Genomic DNA, 18,709 nt, shown 5'->3' with positions numbered 1-18,709 from the left:
TAAATATATATCTCGATGTTATCGCCCCGGGTTATAATAGAAGCAAATTGGTATTTAATCGCAGATTTAAAGGAAGTACAGGTTGAACTTCAGGTAAAAATAATGTCAAACACTGCTCCGCAATAAGAATGCTTTTATTTTTCAAAATAGGTAAGGTTTTAGCAAAATTTAACTGATATTTTGCTCGATTTTTACTTCTTGCAAATACGTTGACTATCAACTATGGATTCCATTAAAAATACCATTCGAATTCTATTCAGAACTGGAAACAATATCTGTTCAGAACCTTCAAACGGATTCTGTTCAGTATTTCAAACAAATTCCTAATCGGACTCTATTCAAAGTTTCAAACGAATTCCGAAAGGAAACTGCTTCAAATCTCGATCGGAATTCTGTTCAGAATCTCGAACGGATACTCTTTAGAATTCCAAACGAATTCTGTTTGAAATTCCGAGCGGATTCTGTTCAGAGTCCCGAACGGATTCTGTTTAGAATTGCAAACGAATTCTGTTCAGAATATCGAACGAATTTTGCTGAGAAGCTTGAGTGAATGCTTCTTAGAATCTCGAGCGGATACTGCAAAAAAATAGCATATGGGATTTTTCCAGAACCCTCCGTTATTTGTTACAACAAGTTATAGTGCACAATAAACCAATAAACCATAGAAAACATAAGATCGAAACTACAGAATCGATCGACATAATATGGTCATATGGGAAAACCGCTTAAAATATGTTCTTCCAACTGAGCCCAAAAGATGCTTTGGAGAAGTTTTTTGTTACTGCAAAAAGGGTACTGAAGACTAAAAGTCAGCTACGGCGATAAAACCTGTAGAATGAAATGTCCTTACAAGTACACTTTTTTTAAAAAAAGATTCACAGGAATAAATATTTACTTCATATATTTATAATGTTTTGTAATATGCAATTTGAACCGAAAAATAAATGTTGCAAATATACTGCGGCCCGCTTCAACAGCTCGAAATTTCTGTGCGGCCCTTGATAGTAGGCATGTTGGGGACCACTGCAGTAAAGCATAGTAAAGATCATAATAGCAAAAGAATAATCAATTATTTCCAAAAAACAAAGTTGTAATATTATTTTTAAATCGTGCTTATACTTGCTGGGACACCCTATAGGAATGGTATCTTCATCCTAAGTGATGACGTCCCTAACCCCGAATCCCAAGGTGTTAGGCGACCCGTGCTGAGGGAATGAATGGCCTGGGGGTTGAAACAATTAGCCAGGCAGTTAACGGAGCCTGTAATGCTGGGTAGACACTCTTCGTGTCGCATTACGGAGTAAGATCTACCAGACTGCGCTCTAGTTCTTACTATTTTTGTTAATACTTATGAGTGATGTACGGAAGAGTATGGAACGACTATAATTTGCTTTTAGATGGCCCATTTTTTACTCCTTTTGGATGGAGTCAATGGAGTAAATTCTAAAAACGTAACTCAATCTTAGGCTGGTATCGAAGCCGACGACATGAATCTCCAAGCTCCAGAGCGCTGATTAATTAGGAAAGAAGCGGATACGAATTTGGTGGATCTGCTGAACCCTCTGACTGATTAGAGCTCTGTGTAAAGGTGAGATTCGGAAATGCCAAACGCAATGAAATCAGATCTTTATACAAAAACGAATTCGAAATCATAAGACGAAGTAAAAATATGTTTGAACTTCAGTACCGATGCATGGTCAAAATCAGTATTATCCCACTTATTGTTGAGCCGAAACTGATTGAGGGGCGCGCCTTTGAGAGTTGGTATAAGCCATTTTTCGAAGGGTATAAATAGCGGTACCTTAATCTAAATAGGCCTTACATTAAGCTTGAGAAATATATGAATAAAAAACGACTACTTCATTTCTTCTCAATAGAAATGGAGCAGAAAGACATGCACTAAACAAATGGCACGGGTATACTTCAAAAGTTCAATGAAATGGACGCAGTGGTTCATCCCGAACAAAAAAAAAGTGATAGAACTCTAACACATTCAACCACATGGACAGTAAAATTTAATAAAGAATACATGAGGCAAGATATGTCGATCATAGTCGTTATTAAAGAATTCAATCACTCAGCGGGACTAATCTTCTATATGGTCGGGGTTCTGCCAAACCGCACCAAGCGGCTTTTCAATTGACTTGTGATATTTTGTTCGTAAAAGAAAAACGAAACTCATTTCGTACTAATTATTACGTACATTTGTGGAAGGATATCCTCAGTTATGGGGTTATGGTATATCCGATAATATTTGAGATAAATTAAATTTGTTAAGCGAAAGCTTGGGCAGAAAAATGAGTATTTTTTTTTTGTTGGCGCTTGGTGTGATTTGGCAGAGCCCCACCATATATAAAAATGTCCCAGAAAAAAAATGAGTTCGTAATTTCTTTGAAGCAATATAACTCGAACGGGTTGCCAAATTTGTACGAAAATTAACAGATTTCACAACTGTCAAAGTTATAAAACGGCAAATGCACCTTCGTAGCAGTTATAAACTGCACATTAGGATCAGGGATTGAACTTATCATTTCATTATCATTTAGGGTCTGTCTCAATTGGATAATTAAACTGAAATTAAACTTAAAAGTGACAATTCAATAATTATCAAATAACCCTGCTCACAGAGCAAGATTACTTTTGACAGATATCGAAACATTTTGCATCGATGTCTTATTGGAATTGCTGGGCAGCACCAGCCATTCTTATTACCGGGTTATTTGCTAATTTTCGAACTGTCACTTTAAAGTTTAATTCTCCAAATGAGACAGATCTTAGTATTCAGCAAATAACTCATTCCAGAGCACAATAGGATAAAAGGAGGTATTTTTGGCCAAAATTATGAATCCTGCGATAAACAGTGGTATGCATCATAAAAACATAGACAGAAAAGAAAAATATTTTTTCTGCACCCAAAAAAATCTGCACCTTCTTTCTACCTGAAAAAATACGTAGATTTTTTCCACCTGAAATTCACGTAACTTTTACCTGATTTTTCGATAGAAATTTCATTCTACGTGAAAATCAGGTAAGTTCTACCTGAGTTTTGGATAGAATTCACCGGACACGTAAGTTTCACCTGAATTTTCTGAAGCGTTTGCAGCTACGTGTGCACGTAAAATGTACCTGAAAATTCAGGTGGAAACAACGTTTAGATTATTTGGAGTGTGAGCCTTCAATGGGGTATAGGGCCAATTTTCGGCATAGTATCGATTTTTGTCATATTCTACAAAAACAACGGAATTTGGTCACTTTTTAACTAGCAATATGCCTGTTTGATGCTGTTTAACACTAATGGTCATATAAACTGTATATTCGTGTCACAGACAAATGGACGCAACACAGATTTCCTAAAATGATCAAAAAGCACTATCAGCTTCTGATGTTGAAAATTCACTGAGTAGAACTTATTAAACCAACAAAGGAGGGTAGAACAGATTCAATTAGCGTCATATTGTGACATCAACGAAACGGAATTTCATTTATTTAATATTTCATTAAGATTTCTTTCATAATTATAAAAAGGTATTGTGGCAAGGAGTTATTCAACACACTACTCATCAACACGTTATGACACGTTATGGTTAAATCTATAATTCGCTCCTATAATGTAGTAATGTCAAAATTGTAAATTTTGAACAACTTCCCTTCTCACTGCGTAATGCTTTTTATATGATAGATGATTTTTTCTTGAATTATGGGTAATGTTCAGGCACAACCCTCCCCCTTAAAATGTTATGTGAATTGTGTAAGTCACCAAATTCAATTAAAGTGGCATCATTGAGTAACCTAGATTAAAATTGAAAAATAAGAAGTTTACCAAAACACCTGATTAATCCCCCTAGCGGTAATATTGTCTTTCTCGTACATTATAAGAAAATGTATTTTGGCCATAACTTTTGAGCCCATAGTCCGATCCAGCCTATTTTTAATAAGGAACAATGGACCAACGTTCTCTGACGAATGAAACTTGTTGCGAGTAAATCGGTAAATCGGTAAAGTGCTTAAAAACGAATTAAGACCATTTTTGCTCACACACATACAGACATTCACACACACGTACACACAGACATCACTTAAATTCTTCGTACTAAGTCGATCGGTATACAACACTATGAGTGTTTGGGCTTTTCTTTTAGAGCGATCATGCAGCTTCTACGTATACTTAGTACACGAGAAAGGCAAAAATGGGCATTTTTTTAAAATTCATGTATCTTACAAAATGGTGAATTTGGGCAGAATTTTATTCGTGGTCCTCAAAACTTAGGAGTTCAATAGTGTAGTGCATGATATTTTACTGCGGGGTATTGCGGGGTACCAAATTGTGTTGTTCGATAAATATTCGATAACTACTAAAAACTAAATTCTTGAGGGAGCTATTATTACATTATCAAGCCTATTGCATAGATCTGTTTAAGAGCTTTGTAACGATATATAAATATGTTAGTTTTGAGACGAAAACATGGCAAAGCTGTCCGTTTTCCCAAGAAACGTAAAAATATCATTTCTAGGAGGGGCTAGTTTGAACGCCCCCCACCCCTCCCTAAAAAATCTAAAAAATAAAAACCGTCATGATTATAAAAATATAGGTTATAAGCTGTGTATTCATCACATTTTACTCGCCCAAATCAAAAATTGGCCTTCTGGTAGTTTTGGCCACACCTTTATATGCTGTCCTATTGTGCAGAGGCGGAATTCCGAAAAGTGTTGTATGGCGGACCTCTAGCGCTATTTCCCCTCTACAATTTTTTCTAAGGGTGCATTGCTCTACGTCTCATATTTAACGTCACTTTACGTCTCATATTTAACAGTGATCTTGAACAGTGTGATGTGTTCAGAATGTTTTGAACACGAACACGCATTCTCGTATTAAGAATTAATCTCTGTATCGACTGACATAGAAAACCACATTAAACAAGAATTATCAAAAATGTTTCACCAACCTTTTAGCCAGTATCACAGAATAGATTTTTTACATATTTTTATCAATAAAACTAAAGTCTGACATTAAATTAAAAAATGCGATTAAAAGCACTCCATTTAAATATAATTTTTCAACGAAAATAGTAATAACGTTTTACTTTATCGTACACCAAGGTGTAACGAAAAGACTATATCATGGCACAGAGAACAGACGTTGAAGCTGCACTCGCTATGTTGTGATAATTTTTGACTGTTCATTTTGAAATAACTTTGGAATGTCGCCGTTATCCCGTGCAAAATCAGCGCTAGCATCAGCAAAAAATGCCGCTGTGCGCTAGTGTCGTTTTGCATACAAGAGTACACCAGCGCCATCGTGATGTGAAACAGAGTTGGTGAGTTGCAATGTCGATGGCGTTGAGGTTCGGTTTGATTTTTTACACATGTTTTGCTCGATATTTTCTCCGAGCCTCAATGTTTGTTCTCTGTGATCATGGTTTCCCAAACTGTGGGTCCCGACCCCCAGGGGGGTCGCGAGCGGATTGTTGGTGGGTCGCGTAGAACAAATCTCGCTTAACTTTTCAAAAGGACCTAAGTAACATTTTTTTCATGAATTAATTTGAGTACTGCAATCGAAAGCTTTCATGTTGTTCTGTTGATTGCGCTATTCAAATTAATTCATGAAAAAAATGTTACTTAGGTCCTTTTGAAAAGTTAAGCGAGAAATATTAACTGCATCTCGAATGCCGAACCTCTTGATCATTTTTTTTCAGGTACATAATTTCAAGTTCAAACCGCATTTTATTTTAAATATTCATCACCACGCTATTTTAGAAAATATTTATGCCTAAAAGCTGTCCCCTTAATGAAGTAAAATAAAAACATTTTGACAAACAATATCATGTTTGTCATTTTTTGCATTTGTACATGAAGGTAACGTGCATTTTTGTAAAACTTGCCGAAACAGATGACATTCTGATTCAATGAATTATTGGCAGTGGCTGATTTTCTACCCGCCGCTGTCACATCCAGGCGCTATAGTATATGTGCAAAATAGCCAGCATGAGTTAACCACCAGAAATTTGTATGGCGAAAGACATCTAACGTGGGTTTTCTCAAAACTAGGAACTTTTCATGAAAAACTATTTGGTATCGGTTATGTAGGAAGGTGTCCGCTACTACGCTTACCAAATATAATTTTAATCATTTTAATAAACTCAACTTGACGAATTGAGGCAATGTCTGTCTGTGTGTATGTGCGCAAAAAACTTACTAATTTTTTAAACACTTCTCCTCAACCGATTCGCTCGCAACAATTTGCATTCTACTGGCACAGACAAACAGACATAACACTCGTCAAATTTCCATCGTTCACTGATTTACTGGTCAATTCAAATATTCATTAGTTGGCCAATCGATCACTAGTGGCGCGCGCATCGGATTTGCTCGAGTTTAACGTTTGCTCACTACCACCATCTGGTTCGCGATTTGCTCAACTAATTGAAATCAACAGATGTCGTTAGTGTTTAAACGACGATGAATTTGATGAGTGAATGTTCAATGTGTTACGTCTGTTTGTCTGTGCTAATTATTAAATAGGATTTTGAATTAGGAAACAATGGGACCCCATTGTTTCCTAATTCAAAATCCTATTTAAAAATAATTGAAATTGAACCACAGACAAAAAGACGAAACCCTACAGAAATTACCATCAACCATGAATTCAACGATCAATATTTGAATTTGATTGATTGCGCGTTTCATAACTACCGTGACATGCCCTATTACCGTGAGGTTGAGCACGTGTCCACAATAAATACGCTACATAAATTTTTATTTTGTAACAATCACCCTTCAAAAGTATGTCGCTTTAATCAATATTAAATACATTTGAAGGGAAAAATAAGTTTTGTACTTCAACTCATAAAAAATGAAGAAAATAGTATTCGACATTTGACTTATGAATATGCCTAATACCGCGTACATTCCGAAGAAGATTCCAAATACCGCGCAGAAAATTGCCTAATACCGTGCCCTATCAAACAAGCTCAAATGATGAGCTTAAGAGCACATTTACAATAAAATATGTAAATAATTGAATCATATACAAATTTCAATTAAATTATTAGGTCATACATACTAAAAACGTCATAAAAATTTACTATTTTACACAGATACCTACTGGGAAAAGAATCATTTCCTTGGGAAGTTAGCAATTTCTCAATATTGACGGTTTAAAAGCGTTTAATTAATTTTTCAAATAATTTACTTCACATTTATTTAGGTTTTAGATAGATGATATCCAATCGAGTGTCTAAGTAGATTTGAAGACAATGGGAGGATTTGTATTCAGATGAAAAATACTCTACCTTCATTTCTAGAGGAAACTGCATAGGAAAAATTTTTACGTCTATAGTCTGTGGTAAATATCGCATAAATGATATTGTATTCGTATGTGCTAAACGACACAATAAAGACGGTTTGTATGTTCAATAGATGTATATCATCTTCAAGTCTTCCAACAGAAATTTCTCTTTGGGGAAGTATTAGAATAATACATATTGCAATATGTAATTCATCTGAATGATGCTTCCCTAGTAATCCTACACATAAAATGTCGTAGATATTTAATATGAATATTTCAATACCTATACGATATTGTCTAGCGGTCTATGTATTCAATGTGATGGTTACGTTTTATTTTTCTGAGTATTAACTTCACGATATAGCCTAGTCACGGTATTAGGCACTACTGGCGAAGAAGATGGCCTAATACCGCGACAATTGTTTTGATCAATAAAAATGCAAAAACAAGAAATTTAAATACCATTTCAGTACCCAGCTCATTTTTTATAGCTGTAAAACTGGGCTCAATGAGATATTGGAAGTAATTATCATTTAAAAGTCAAGTTACATGACTTGGACATATAAACATAATTTTAATCGTTTTGCTAAGCGGATGCAAATTTTGGCTGGTCGAGCCATACATTTTCACATTTATTTTTTAGCGCCTAATTTACGTCACAAATACCCACAATAATAATTGGCTAACATTTCCTGATATATATTTGTGTATATCACCAAATAATGTGATGTGTATGACAGACAGTACCTCTATATTCATAAATTTGGATAAAATCCACGGTATTAGGCAATGCGCGGAATTAGGGCAGGTCACGGTATAAGCGCTAGCGTCGTAATCCTTCGTGTTTGACATTTCACTCCAGCGCCTTCTGGTGAGAATGTCATACAAAACATTGTTTTGTGTAACATGCTCGCAAGATAGTGGTAGAGTAGGTTGGCGATGGATAATTCAGAAAAATGCTTAAGCTGTTACGTCTGTTTATCTGTGATTGAACCATGGTTACTAAAATTATGGGCAAAATACATTTTTATAACGTACGAGAAAAGTACCATTACCGCTAATTAGATTATTCAAGATTTTTTTTTCAAAAGACGAAATTATCCTTTAAAATTAAATCAAAGAATAAATAACCAGGGAAATATTTTGTTCTTGCAAATATAATTTTCCTATAATCCTTTTTTTTCTCGTGACGCGTATTCTTTGTGATACGAATTAATCGTCATTTCATTTTTGTCTACCAACTATTATAAATGAATTTGTAGTTGCAATCTGAATCAGATAACAACACTAGCATGATTATATGTTCTTTGTAACTCTAGCTACCCATTTCCGTTCTGAATTTATCCAACAAAACTAAGAATTAGAAGATCGCGTGCGAACAAAGAGAATAAATATACTGTCACCTGCCAGACTCAATTGTGAACAGCACCAAGTCTCCATTAACCCGGCTGATGTTTCTACAGCGAGGTCCATCGAGACTGATAGATGACGAAAATAAATGTTTTCAATAAACTCCGCACAATTTCATGTCACATGAAAACCATGTTCAAATGTATAATTTATTGTTTACCTGAACATTAGGCCACTGTGGACGTGGAATCTCGTGATAAAGCACAAACATGATGACCTCCATAAAACTTTTACACAACCTGCGATGGTCACGGCAGGACAACCACCCACGAAGCGAAGCACCCCGGCATTTCCCATGTTTTGCTTGGCTTCGTCATTGGTGACTACTCGTAGCTGACCTCAAGGTTAACAAGCAAATGCGAATTTCATTCTAATCGACCCACTACGATAGCAGCTCTTACTAATACTAATTCAAGGTCATGGTGGCTCACTGATATCTACCTTTGCCTAATTAATTGAGGTTTCTTTTTTTCGTATTATTCTTTCCAGAGTCTGGACGCCTATTTGTATGGGGCCAAAACCAGTACAGTCAACTCGGTATAGCATCGATAGATCTTTGCCAGAAGCCGTCATGTGTTCGTACCCTGAAAAGGCTCAAACAACGAGTGCGGGATGTCCGATTCGGCGGAAATGGATATGGATTGATATTGACAGGTGAGACGAGTAATCTTCTGATCGTGATACATTGAGAATGGAAAAATATTTGATTCTTAGCCTCCATACCAGACCAGCCGATGCTAATAATTAGTCATGATAGAAAATAAGATTCCATTGTCTTGTGTGTTTTTTTAATTTTCATGTTGAATGTTATAGTAACTAATATCATACTTTTCTTGTTGCAGAACAAGGAAAAATCCTATACACTGGTAAGAACGTGTTCCCCTTCAATGCCAAAGTGGCATCACTCTACGAATCAAACAGCCTTCGAAAGTGCTCAACAGATAACAGCGAATACACCACCACTCCAATCGATTTGGTGGAATTCTCTGAATGCTTGGAAAAAGAAGACGAGCTACTTGTGGGCATTGCAGCCGGATTTTGCCACTTTGTAGTTTTGAGCAGCGCTGGTAACTGCTTCGGTTGGGGTCATAATAGCCATCAGCAGTTGGGTGGCGTTGATTCGCTTAAAATCCTCACCAAGCCGGATCGCATCGGAGTGGAAGAGCGAGTGGTATTGGTCGAATGCGGCAACTACTGCACTCTGATGGTCTCTGAAACGAACAAGCTCTATTTGGCCGGGAAATTCCAGAAAATTACGATTCCCGTTGTGAAGGAGCTATCCATGATTGAGCTACCGACCGCAGTCATATCTCTTCAAATAACCAGAAACGATTTGATCTATCTATTATTGGAGAACAACCAAGTATATCGCTGCAACCGGATTCAAAAGATCGATGACCTACAATTTGCAAGACTTGAGTTATTTGATCAATTTCTCCGAGGCGGCGAATGGATTACTCAAATAGCTCCGGCCGACAATTTCACATCATTTGCCACAAACCAAGGTCGCTTACTAACGACATACGACGATGACAGTCCTTTCACGCCATCAGATCATTTTCGAGAGCTACTCAAATTTAAGGATTTCCATGTAGCCACCGTTGCCAGCGGACTGGAGCACTCTTTGGTTTTGGCGTTTCCAAGGCATGTTGAAGCCCCTCCAGAAATCGAGATTGATTTCTGTGAAGCAGTGGAAAGCATCGAGGCGGCGATCAGCAGCGAAGAAGAGAAAGCTCGCCATGCAACACCGATGCCGCCTCCGCGAATCGAGTTAGATGATGAGTTTATTAGGGAGGAAAAGAGACGTCTACGGCAAGAAAAAATCGCAAAAGAACTCTCTAAAGATGAATGCATTCAAATTGAGACCGGCGTACCAGAAGTACGGTTCATCGACAATGGAGTGGACATGACTCCGATGATGGTCGTTTCAGACGATAGCACCCTCGGTGAACACATGATAAATGAGAAAATTTGTTTGGATCCGAAATATGCGTCTCACAGTGAAATAATGAGAGACAACTTATTGCATTTGAAAACTCCAACACCGAACATCAGTCAGTTGATAGATTATAGTGATGACGAGAATGGAAGCATTTCGTCCCAATCGACATTCAACGATGAAGATGAAATAACAGATTCTTACACTCCAGCGAAGAATGGCAAGAATCAGGTGGCGATGGAAGATTCTAATAACAATCAGGAAGATGACCGGAAGCTCAGCGTCGAGAGCAAAAGCAGTCAAGGCAGTACCACTTCCCGTACCAAAATGAAACAGTTCCTGCGGGGCCTAAAAGCAAAAAGCATGGATGTTAGCTGTCGAAATGCTGGGACGGTTTTGAACGATGGTAAGTAAATTAGCATTACCTTGCTATCACGTGTTTAGAAGTAAAACCATACTTTGTGTTGCTACCTTCTACTCAACTTTTTTTTCGAAAAATAAAGTGTAGGTGTATGTATTTCTAGGGTTTTCAATCGTCCTTCCTCCCAAACCTAAGAACGTCATCTAATCATCTTGTAATACATTTTCAGACAAACATTACTCAAAGGATGACCAGGACATACGGCCAGATAATCGACCACCCAAAGTATGTAGTTTGATGTAATACCTACCTAGATGAAGAAACATCCAAAATAAACCCTGGCCGGCGAAATATTTTTTCGAAATAAAATTATATTGCACTAAAACTAATTCGTTTTTTCCAAAATTTTGTTTACATATCACACACTTAATACATAACCCAACAATGGAGCTAACGATTGGAATAGTTAAAATAGAATCATCAAAAGCATACCTTGCGGAAAGTATTGAAACTGTCGGCGACAATGAAGCACAAAACACTTATTCCACTTTACTTTCTCAACTTTTTACGCGCTGTTTCAAGGATTCGAACGATCTTTTCAAATACCGGCGGCCGCGACAGATGTGACACAAAAACTGCACAACGTCCGGAAACGTAAATAAAAACAAACCGAAAAACCAAACAGAGCAAAGGGATCGTTCAAAAATTACGTCCATCGTTTTTCGGCATTTTCAACCCCCCTCCCCCCCTCCTGTCACAAACTGTCACAAATAATTGACCCCCCCCCCTCCCCCTGTACGTACATGTCTCATTTATATTTTAGCGATTACTGTGGTTTATCTTTTTCGTACACTATTTTCACAATAACATAGTGAGTTATGTCCCTTACTAACAGTTTGAATGTTTTTAAAATGCAAGTTGTTTCTAAAATGCTTTCAGTATTTTTTTCTTGTGAACGGACGTCACATAAGACGAACCCCCTCCCTCCCCTGTCACAAACTGTCACAAAACTCAGGCCCCTCCCCCTCAAACCTTGGACGTAATTTTTGAACGGTCCCAAAGCTCAGTTTACAATGCTCCAATCATCTGAACTTGACAGACTTTTTGGAGTGTTGCCAGAACATATAGAAATAATGAACAGAAGATGTGAAGACGCAGAGTCTATAGAGCTTGCTGACGTTTGATCATCTTTCTCTTGTACGCGCACAAAATGGATAGGATTTGTTTTCATCGGGAAACGCTTCGGAAGCGTTTCCCGATGAAAACAAATCCTATTCCCACCGTGCACTTGCAAGAGAAAGATGATTAACGTCAGCAAGCTCTATTATATAGAGTTGCGCAAAGAGGATCTTCTTACACTTATTCTGAATAATCTTCTTGTTATTGTGTTTGCAACTTTCATTTTTGTTCAACCCTTAAAGTGACTTCACGGGAGTGTTTACTGCTAAAGGTTTTTAATTCGATAACCAAGTCACCCACAGAGTGTGAACACGTGAGTTTCTTGTTGCTACTTTATTGGGGGGTGTATTGAAGTTTTTGAAGCCTGTTTCTAAAACAAATCTAATACATTTCAATTCATGCGTTTTAATTCGCCATAAAAATCATTAGGCGATAACAATACTTCCGCCTTACCAACAAGCATTTGTTTACTTTGCTCGATAGGTAGACGGTTTGACAGTTCAATAAGTAGATTTGGCTTCACTCTTTGCGTAACTCTATATACATATAATAGACTCTGTGAAGACGGTTTTCAATAATAATGAAACAGGCTACTGACATCCTATTATTTCAAGACAAAATTTTCAAATCGACTTATTTGCTTTTGTAAACAAAGATTCAAACGACGATTTGACGAATCTGATAGCTCTCCCACGCAAACCAATACCATCAATAGGTAGGTGAAGGTTTCCGCTACCTGTCCATGGTGTTGGTTTGCGTGGGAGAGCTATCAGACTCGTCAAATCGTCGTTAGATTCTTTGTTTACAAAAGCAGATAAGTCGTTTTGAAAATTTTGTCTTGATTTAGCCCATCACCAGATCGTAGCCAGGATGTCCTGGGCTATAATTTTTTTCAATGATGACAGCGGTCTATGTCTATGGACCAATCAATAAGCAAAAACTGCCGCTATGAAATGAGCAGATCGCGCCACCGTAGACATGTTCTGTCAAACGCACACGAATAGAAATATGCGTATACAGTGGCGCCGTTGTTTTGATGCGGTGAGTGCAAAATGAGTTACCTTGATTGATCCATTGATGATGATGACACCGTGCTTGTCACCGGCTCGGCTAAAAACGTACCATTTTTTAAAATAGTTTTATGTCCAAACCTCTCCCTCCCCCTCCCCGTGGCTACGCCCCGGGATGAAAAGTTAGCAACAAAATTGTCTTCCTTTTTGTTGCTTACAAAATTTTTTGGATCTTTGTCATTATTATCTCCGACAAAAACAAAACTTTGTCGTTGCTTCTCTTTTGTTGCTTGTTTCGCATCCGCATTTAAGAAAAATTGATTCCCTGATCTACAATATAATTTATCGTCAATTGATTGTTTATGATTGTACAGTCGGGATTCGCACGAAAAACGGGATAGAGCGTCGAAATACACGTGTTCGAATAACTGTCAGTTGACCCAACTAAAAACCGAATTCGTTATTTGGGTCGAGGTTGTGGCCCAACCAGCGAATCGCGACTGTAGTGTTACAATAAATTGTGTTGTTTTTCTATAATATTTTTTATTTATTCGGGGAACTTCGATTGATCATGCTGTTGTCCGCACACATACGTAAGCTCCTCCTTCTCCTCCTAGCAGTGACGTGTTTATAGTCCGGGTCCTACTATAGGGTATACGGGTCCTAATAGGAAACCAACCAGTGCTTGTGATTCACTGCTGTCCAATAAGCAGCATGAAGTAGCTCTAAGGGGCTGTACACTAATTATGTAAGCATTTTTTCTGGGTTTTTCAATCCCCCCTCCCCCCATGTAAGATTTTTCCCATACAAATATTTTTTTATTTATATGGAGCGTAAGAAAATGGCAGACTCCCCCTCCCCCCACAAGTGCTTACGTAATTAGTGTACGACCCCTAAGTTATTCCCATCCCCGCTCATGTTCATTTGTTGACAAAAAAGAACGAACAGAACGGGAGAAACATCGAGCTAGGGTAAAATGCCCAATAGTGGATCCCCTAGTAGCGGAATTTTACTCTTCCTGTTATAAGGAGTAGAATTTTTCAACAAATTAATTCTGCTTGGCATCTAATAATAGAACTGTAAGGTAAGTTCTACCGATGGAATTGCATAGCAAAATGTTTACATTGTGCTGTAATAATGTAAAAAATGGTTGGAGAGTCCACTATTGGTTGGGGGTCCACTATTAGGCACTTTACCCTATACTTCAAGCTGCTTGTTATGGACAGCACTATATTATAAATTCAGTAGAAAATCGAATTATAGCCGCTATTGAAATTGGATTTTTCTCACAATCCATACGTTAAACCTAATTTCGGAAGTAGTGCGCTGTATAGCACATCACCAAATGAAAACAGCGCACCACTTCCGAAGTTAGGTTTAACGTACGAATTGTGAGAAAAATCCAATTTTGTTAGCGGCTATAATTCGGATTTGCACTGAATTGATAATACTTAATAAATTGAATTTCTTTGGGCTGAAAACAAACTGGCTGCACTTCCATAGATAAAAGTTACAAGAAACATCTATCGACCATCATTCAAACTAAACAAAGCAACAAAGTTTTGAAAAGCTCTATATTAAACATGAAAGCTTTAACCTAGTGGTGGGTTTTAGAAGCGTAACGTACACTGTAAGAAATAACTCTTCAGAAATTAGGACGTCGAGAATCAGGAACCAAAGAGTTGCTTGGGATCCCTCTCAAGCTCATAACTGCATTCGATGCTACACTAGAAATTAAGGATGGCAGCAAATTGATGAGTACAACAACATCCTTGTATGTCAACGAGAAAGGAAAACAGCCACTTATGGGTAAAGCTACCGCGATTTTCCAAAATCAAGGGCGTTAGTCTAAATCTTCCGATAGATAGAAGTGTTCCACCAGTCATCCAACCTCTACACCGGTATCCAATACCTTCTTCTTCTTCTTCTTCTTATTGGGATTACATCCCCATACTGGGACAGAGCCGCAACGCAGCTTAGTGTTCACTTAAGCACTTCCACAGTTATTAACTGCGAGGTTTCTAAACCAAGTTACCATTTTTACATTTTTTTGTAAAATTAGTTTATTTCCTCGATGATTTAAAACAGTAATTATACAGCATAATTATTTAAACATTAATATCACTTTCAAAATCTAGTGTAGCAATGTCAATAATAATATTACTTTTAATAATAAAGGTGACATTTTTTAAATTTTAATTCTATTCCTTCGCTCTATTCGTTGTAGTTCCGGTTTAAATAAATCTTCTGCTTGCAGTCGGTCTCGGTTCAAATGGACAGTCTTCTGTTGTAGTAACCTCCACGCAGCCTCGACGCGTACGCAAGCGCAAAGTTTATGCTCCAGTGTTTCACACGGATCATTGTAGTTCTGGCAGTTTTGTCCGTCGGCTCTATTCATTCGGTACATCAACTTTCGATGTTCCAGCTTTCCGTTAATTAATAGATACAGAGTATTTCGTTGGGCTGGAGTTAACTGTCTGCTCGCTATGTTCTCCAAATTTGTGTCCAGTTTGCTGTTGGATGTTCACGCATAATTTTTGGTATTTCTGTTTGGCTGATGAAAAAATGGTGGATAGCATCGACGGATGGGTTTTGCTGAATTTGCGGAGAGAGCAAAGAAAACTGCGTGAGAATCAGCTTCAGACAAGAGCAGTCTGCGGGTGGATTATGATTTGCTTGGGTAACGTAAGTTTTATAGAAAGGGATGGAATCGATTTCACGAATGTGACGGTTAATCAGTAGAGAGAGGCATTTGAGTAGAGGCAATTGGATATTTATGCCACCAGATTCAATTTTACGCGCCAGTTGAATCATTGGCACTCTTGCTGTGATGCCTCTCCAGATGAACGTTCCCATCGTCGCAGTATTTTTTGCCACATGCACGGCTGCTGGAGCAAGCAATGACGCCAGATACCAAATCTTGGATGTGATGAACACGTTTAATAGGACCACCTTTTGGTGCAGTGTGAGTGTGCGGAAGGAATGGAGGTAAACTTGTTGAGCAAATTTCCCGACAAGAGCATCCCAGTTCAGTTTATTCATGAGACGTATGGAATTAGAAAAGGTAACTCCTAAGATGCGCACTGTATTTTCACATTTTAGCCAAGGCACCGTGAGTGGCATGTCGTCGGTGAACCCGACGGATATAGACGTCTATATCGTCAATCTTAGGCGCGCACCTGAAACTCGCTTAAAACGATGAAATGTTTCTCGTATCCTATCTAGCCTTTCTCTGCATGTAACAATCACCGACACATCGTCAGCGTAAGCTACAACGAGGCAGTCGTTTGATCAACGGTTGAAGATACAGCACAAACAAGTGCATGGATAGGGGGTCGCCTTGTCGAACCGATCGTTGGATGGGAAACGCTTCGGATAGACGCCCGTTCACAAGAAGGCGGTGATGATAGTTCTCCGATCCTGTTGAGCAGGCGAACGAGGTTCTCGTTGAGTCCGAGTGAGCACATGTTCCGAGAAAGGAAAGAAGGATCGACGAGATCGAAAGCATGGCGCAAATCAAATGAAGCAAGAAGGCCGCGTTGTTTACATTTGACTAGCTGTGCTATTCGGTCTTTCAATGCGAGCGTTGCTTGGAAGATATTTCTCCCGGTGCTTGAGCACTTGTTACGGACCATGTCGACAAAATATTTTGCCTTTATTCTTAAGCTATTTAACAATGTTCACTAGCAGTGTAATTAGCATAAACATAAAAGTACGCATCCAGCGTCACCAACTGACAGAAGCATATTTCGCCACTTGTCGCCACTCACACCGCAACACTGACAGAACAGCAATCGGCATACTTCCTCCGGACATAGTGCATGGATCTATAGAGTGAAGTGGTCCCATCTAGCGTGCTCTCCAAGCTGTGCCAATCTCGCCGATCCAAACCGGCAATCCACGTCGCAAGAAACCATAATCTCCTACTCTAACGGAGGTACAATCAATAACGTAAGTGGTTGGCGCAAAGTAATCCGATGGAGTGACAGAAATCGCTATAACTTACCTCTAATCTAAATTAGGTGAAGCACGGCCTACTGGCAAAGGATACGGCAGGATAAACGATTTTAAAGCGGAATCTAACACTTGGCACTCTCCGGAGAGGATACTGAAACATCCGGAAAGAAAGGTGGTAACACAAGCTTCCTACAGCGAACCATAACATAACCCCTAATTGTGTCATCTCCTACAGCTCTTAGTGTGCTAGCAGTCGAGCAACAGTCTGTACTTCAGTCTCGTAGACCGACCCGAAACAAAAGAAGTCTTCCTAGTGAAGTAGGTGACCCACTACTACAGAAGCTTCATGAGCTAATCGCGGATTCTGATTCTTGCAGGGCTTCTTTATACGGGTCATTGAAACGTCAGTCATTTGGCTTTGTGCCTTGCATCCGAGACGTAATACTGCGAGCATACCTAACCAGCAGTCTGCACTGGAGAGGACGGAGGGACACGCGTTAAGCTCGCCACTCTATATGGTCACGGCGCAAATTGTGTGCAGCACCTCAAGAGCAAAGTAGCGGAGGGATTTCAGGCTCCACAATTCATCGGACCATCATCCCAAATCCTGCACACGGAAGACACATCTCGCTACCATTTGTGTTCAGTGTAGCGCCGGCACACCAGTCATTGAATCGAGGTTATGCACTGCGGAGCAAAAGCGGTGAGAAGTGCCTCTGCGGGTCAAGCGATGACTTGTATGCTGTAAGTAAGTGGAAGTGCAAGGAGCGCGGTCAGATGACAAGCGCATTCGAACGACTGGATCTGGAAAGCGGGGCCCCGTCAACAGCAGCTGCGCCAGAGCATCGAGTATGCCGTTAGCGGCTCGACACAAAATTAGGTCGTAAGGTTGTAACCGATCGTTTGAAGGTTACAATATAATCTTGGTTTTCGTGCATGCTAATTTGAGTTTGTCGTTTTTTTTGTTGTTTTTCTTGATTATTATATTTATTTATTTTTTTGTTATTGTTAAATAAAAATAAAATAAATTATGTCGGAGGCGAGCCAGCCTGGGGCTGCAAGTCTCCTTAAAAAAGCCAATAAAAAAAAAAAAAAAAATTATGTACAATAAATTTGCATTAAACTAATTAAAACCTAAAAATACACCAACCAAACCCATTGTACCCCTTATTCACCCGCAAAATGCAACGCAAAAATTATACCATCACCTGCGAAGCTGAGATCATCACACTGGGGCGGCTACAAAGGGTTCCGAACAGAATGGAATGATGGAATGGGAAATTGTGAACCTATATAAGTCTTTAGAGACCAAAAATCGCTCTCTAGTATTTTGCAATCGGCCCAGAGGAGCGAGGACAACGGCAGCGACCCGTCACCGTGTAAAAAGTGACCACGCGTTTCGATAGTAATCAAGCGGAGATAGTGATTAGCAAGTGTGAACTTCGGCTAGTTAATTGGCCAAACGAAGGTAATCTACAACCCGTCCGTTCGAGTGAGGATAGTGCGTTTTTGAGGACAATTCATGGTCCGTAGCCAGTGACCGTCGTCCGTCGCGAGTGTGTCCAAAT

At 38.8% G+C, this 18,709-nt stretch overlaps 2 protein-coding genes and 1 long non-coding RNA gene across 7 annotated transcripts in view; 2 read left to right on the top strand and 1 right to left on the bottom strand.

Annotated features, from left to right (window-relative positions):
- The window catches only part of LOC134211413 (uncharacterized), a 34,438-nt gene extending 23,083 nt beyond the window's left edge, over positions 1-11,355 (top strand). For all 3 annotated transcript variants that reach the window (XM_062688233.1, XM_062688234.1, XM_062688235.1), the window contains 3 exons: positions 9,185-9,349; positions 9,538-11,040; positions 11,225-11,355. In XM_062688233.1, coding sequence (XP_062544217.1) covers positions 9,185-9,349; positions 9,538-11,040; positions 11,225-11,298 — 1,742 coding nt within the window. In that variant the 3' untranslated portion in view covers positions 11,299-11,355. The remainder of the gene's footprint in view (positions 1-9,184; positions 9,350-9,537; positions 11,041-11,224) is intronic.
- LOC134211414 (17S U2 SnRNP complex component HTATSF1) overlaps positions 1-11,651 on the bottom strand; it is a 310,332-nt gene extending 298,681 nt beyond the window's left edge. Inside the window, exon 1 of one of the 3 annotated variants that reach the window (XM_062688238.1) lies at positions 11,488-11,651. The gene's annotated coding sequence lies outside the window, so the exon portion shown is untranslated. Of the gene's footprint in view, positions 1-11,305; positions 11,467-11,487 lie in introns of those variants that run through there. The other 2 variants (XM_062688236.1, XM_062688237.1) reach the window with 2 other exon arrangements.
- A 5,232-nt stretch (positions 11,652-16,883) lies between these two features.
- Positions 16,884-18,269, top strand: LOC134215663 (uncharacterized). The gene is made up of 4 exons (XR_009980260.1): positions 16,884-17,135; positions 17,207-17,313; positions 17,377-17,459; positions 17,519-18,269. It is a non-coding gene; the product is annotated as an uncharacterized LOC134215663 (long non-coding RNA).
- The last annotated feature ends 440 nt before the right edge of the window (positions 18,270-18,709 follow it).

The sequence above is a fragment of the Armigeres subalbatus genome, chromosome 2 (assembly GCF_024139115.2).
Source record: "Armigeres subalbatus isolate Guangzhou_Male chromosome 2, GZ_Asu_2, whole genome shotgun sequence".
Lineage (NCBI taxonomy): Eukaryota > Metazoa > Arthropoda > Insecta > Diptera > Culicidae > Armigeres > Armigeres subalbatus.
The sequence above is the reverse complement of the archived record's forward strand: the minus strand, read 5'-3'. Positions and strand labels throughout refer to the sequence as shown.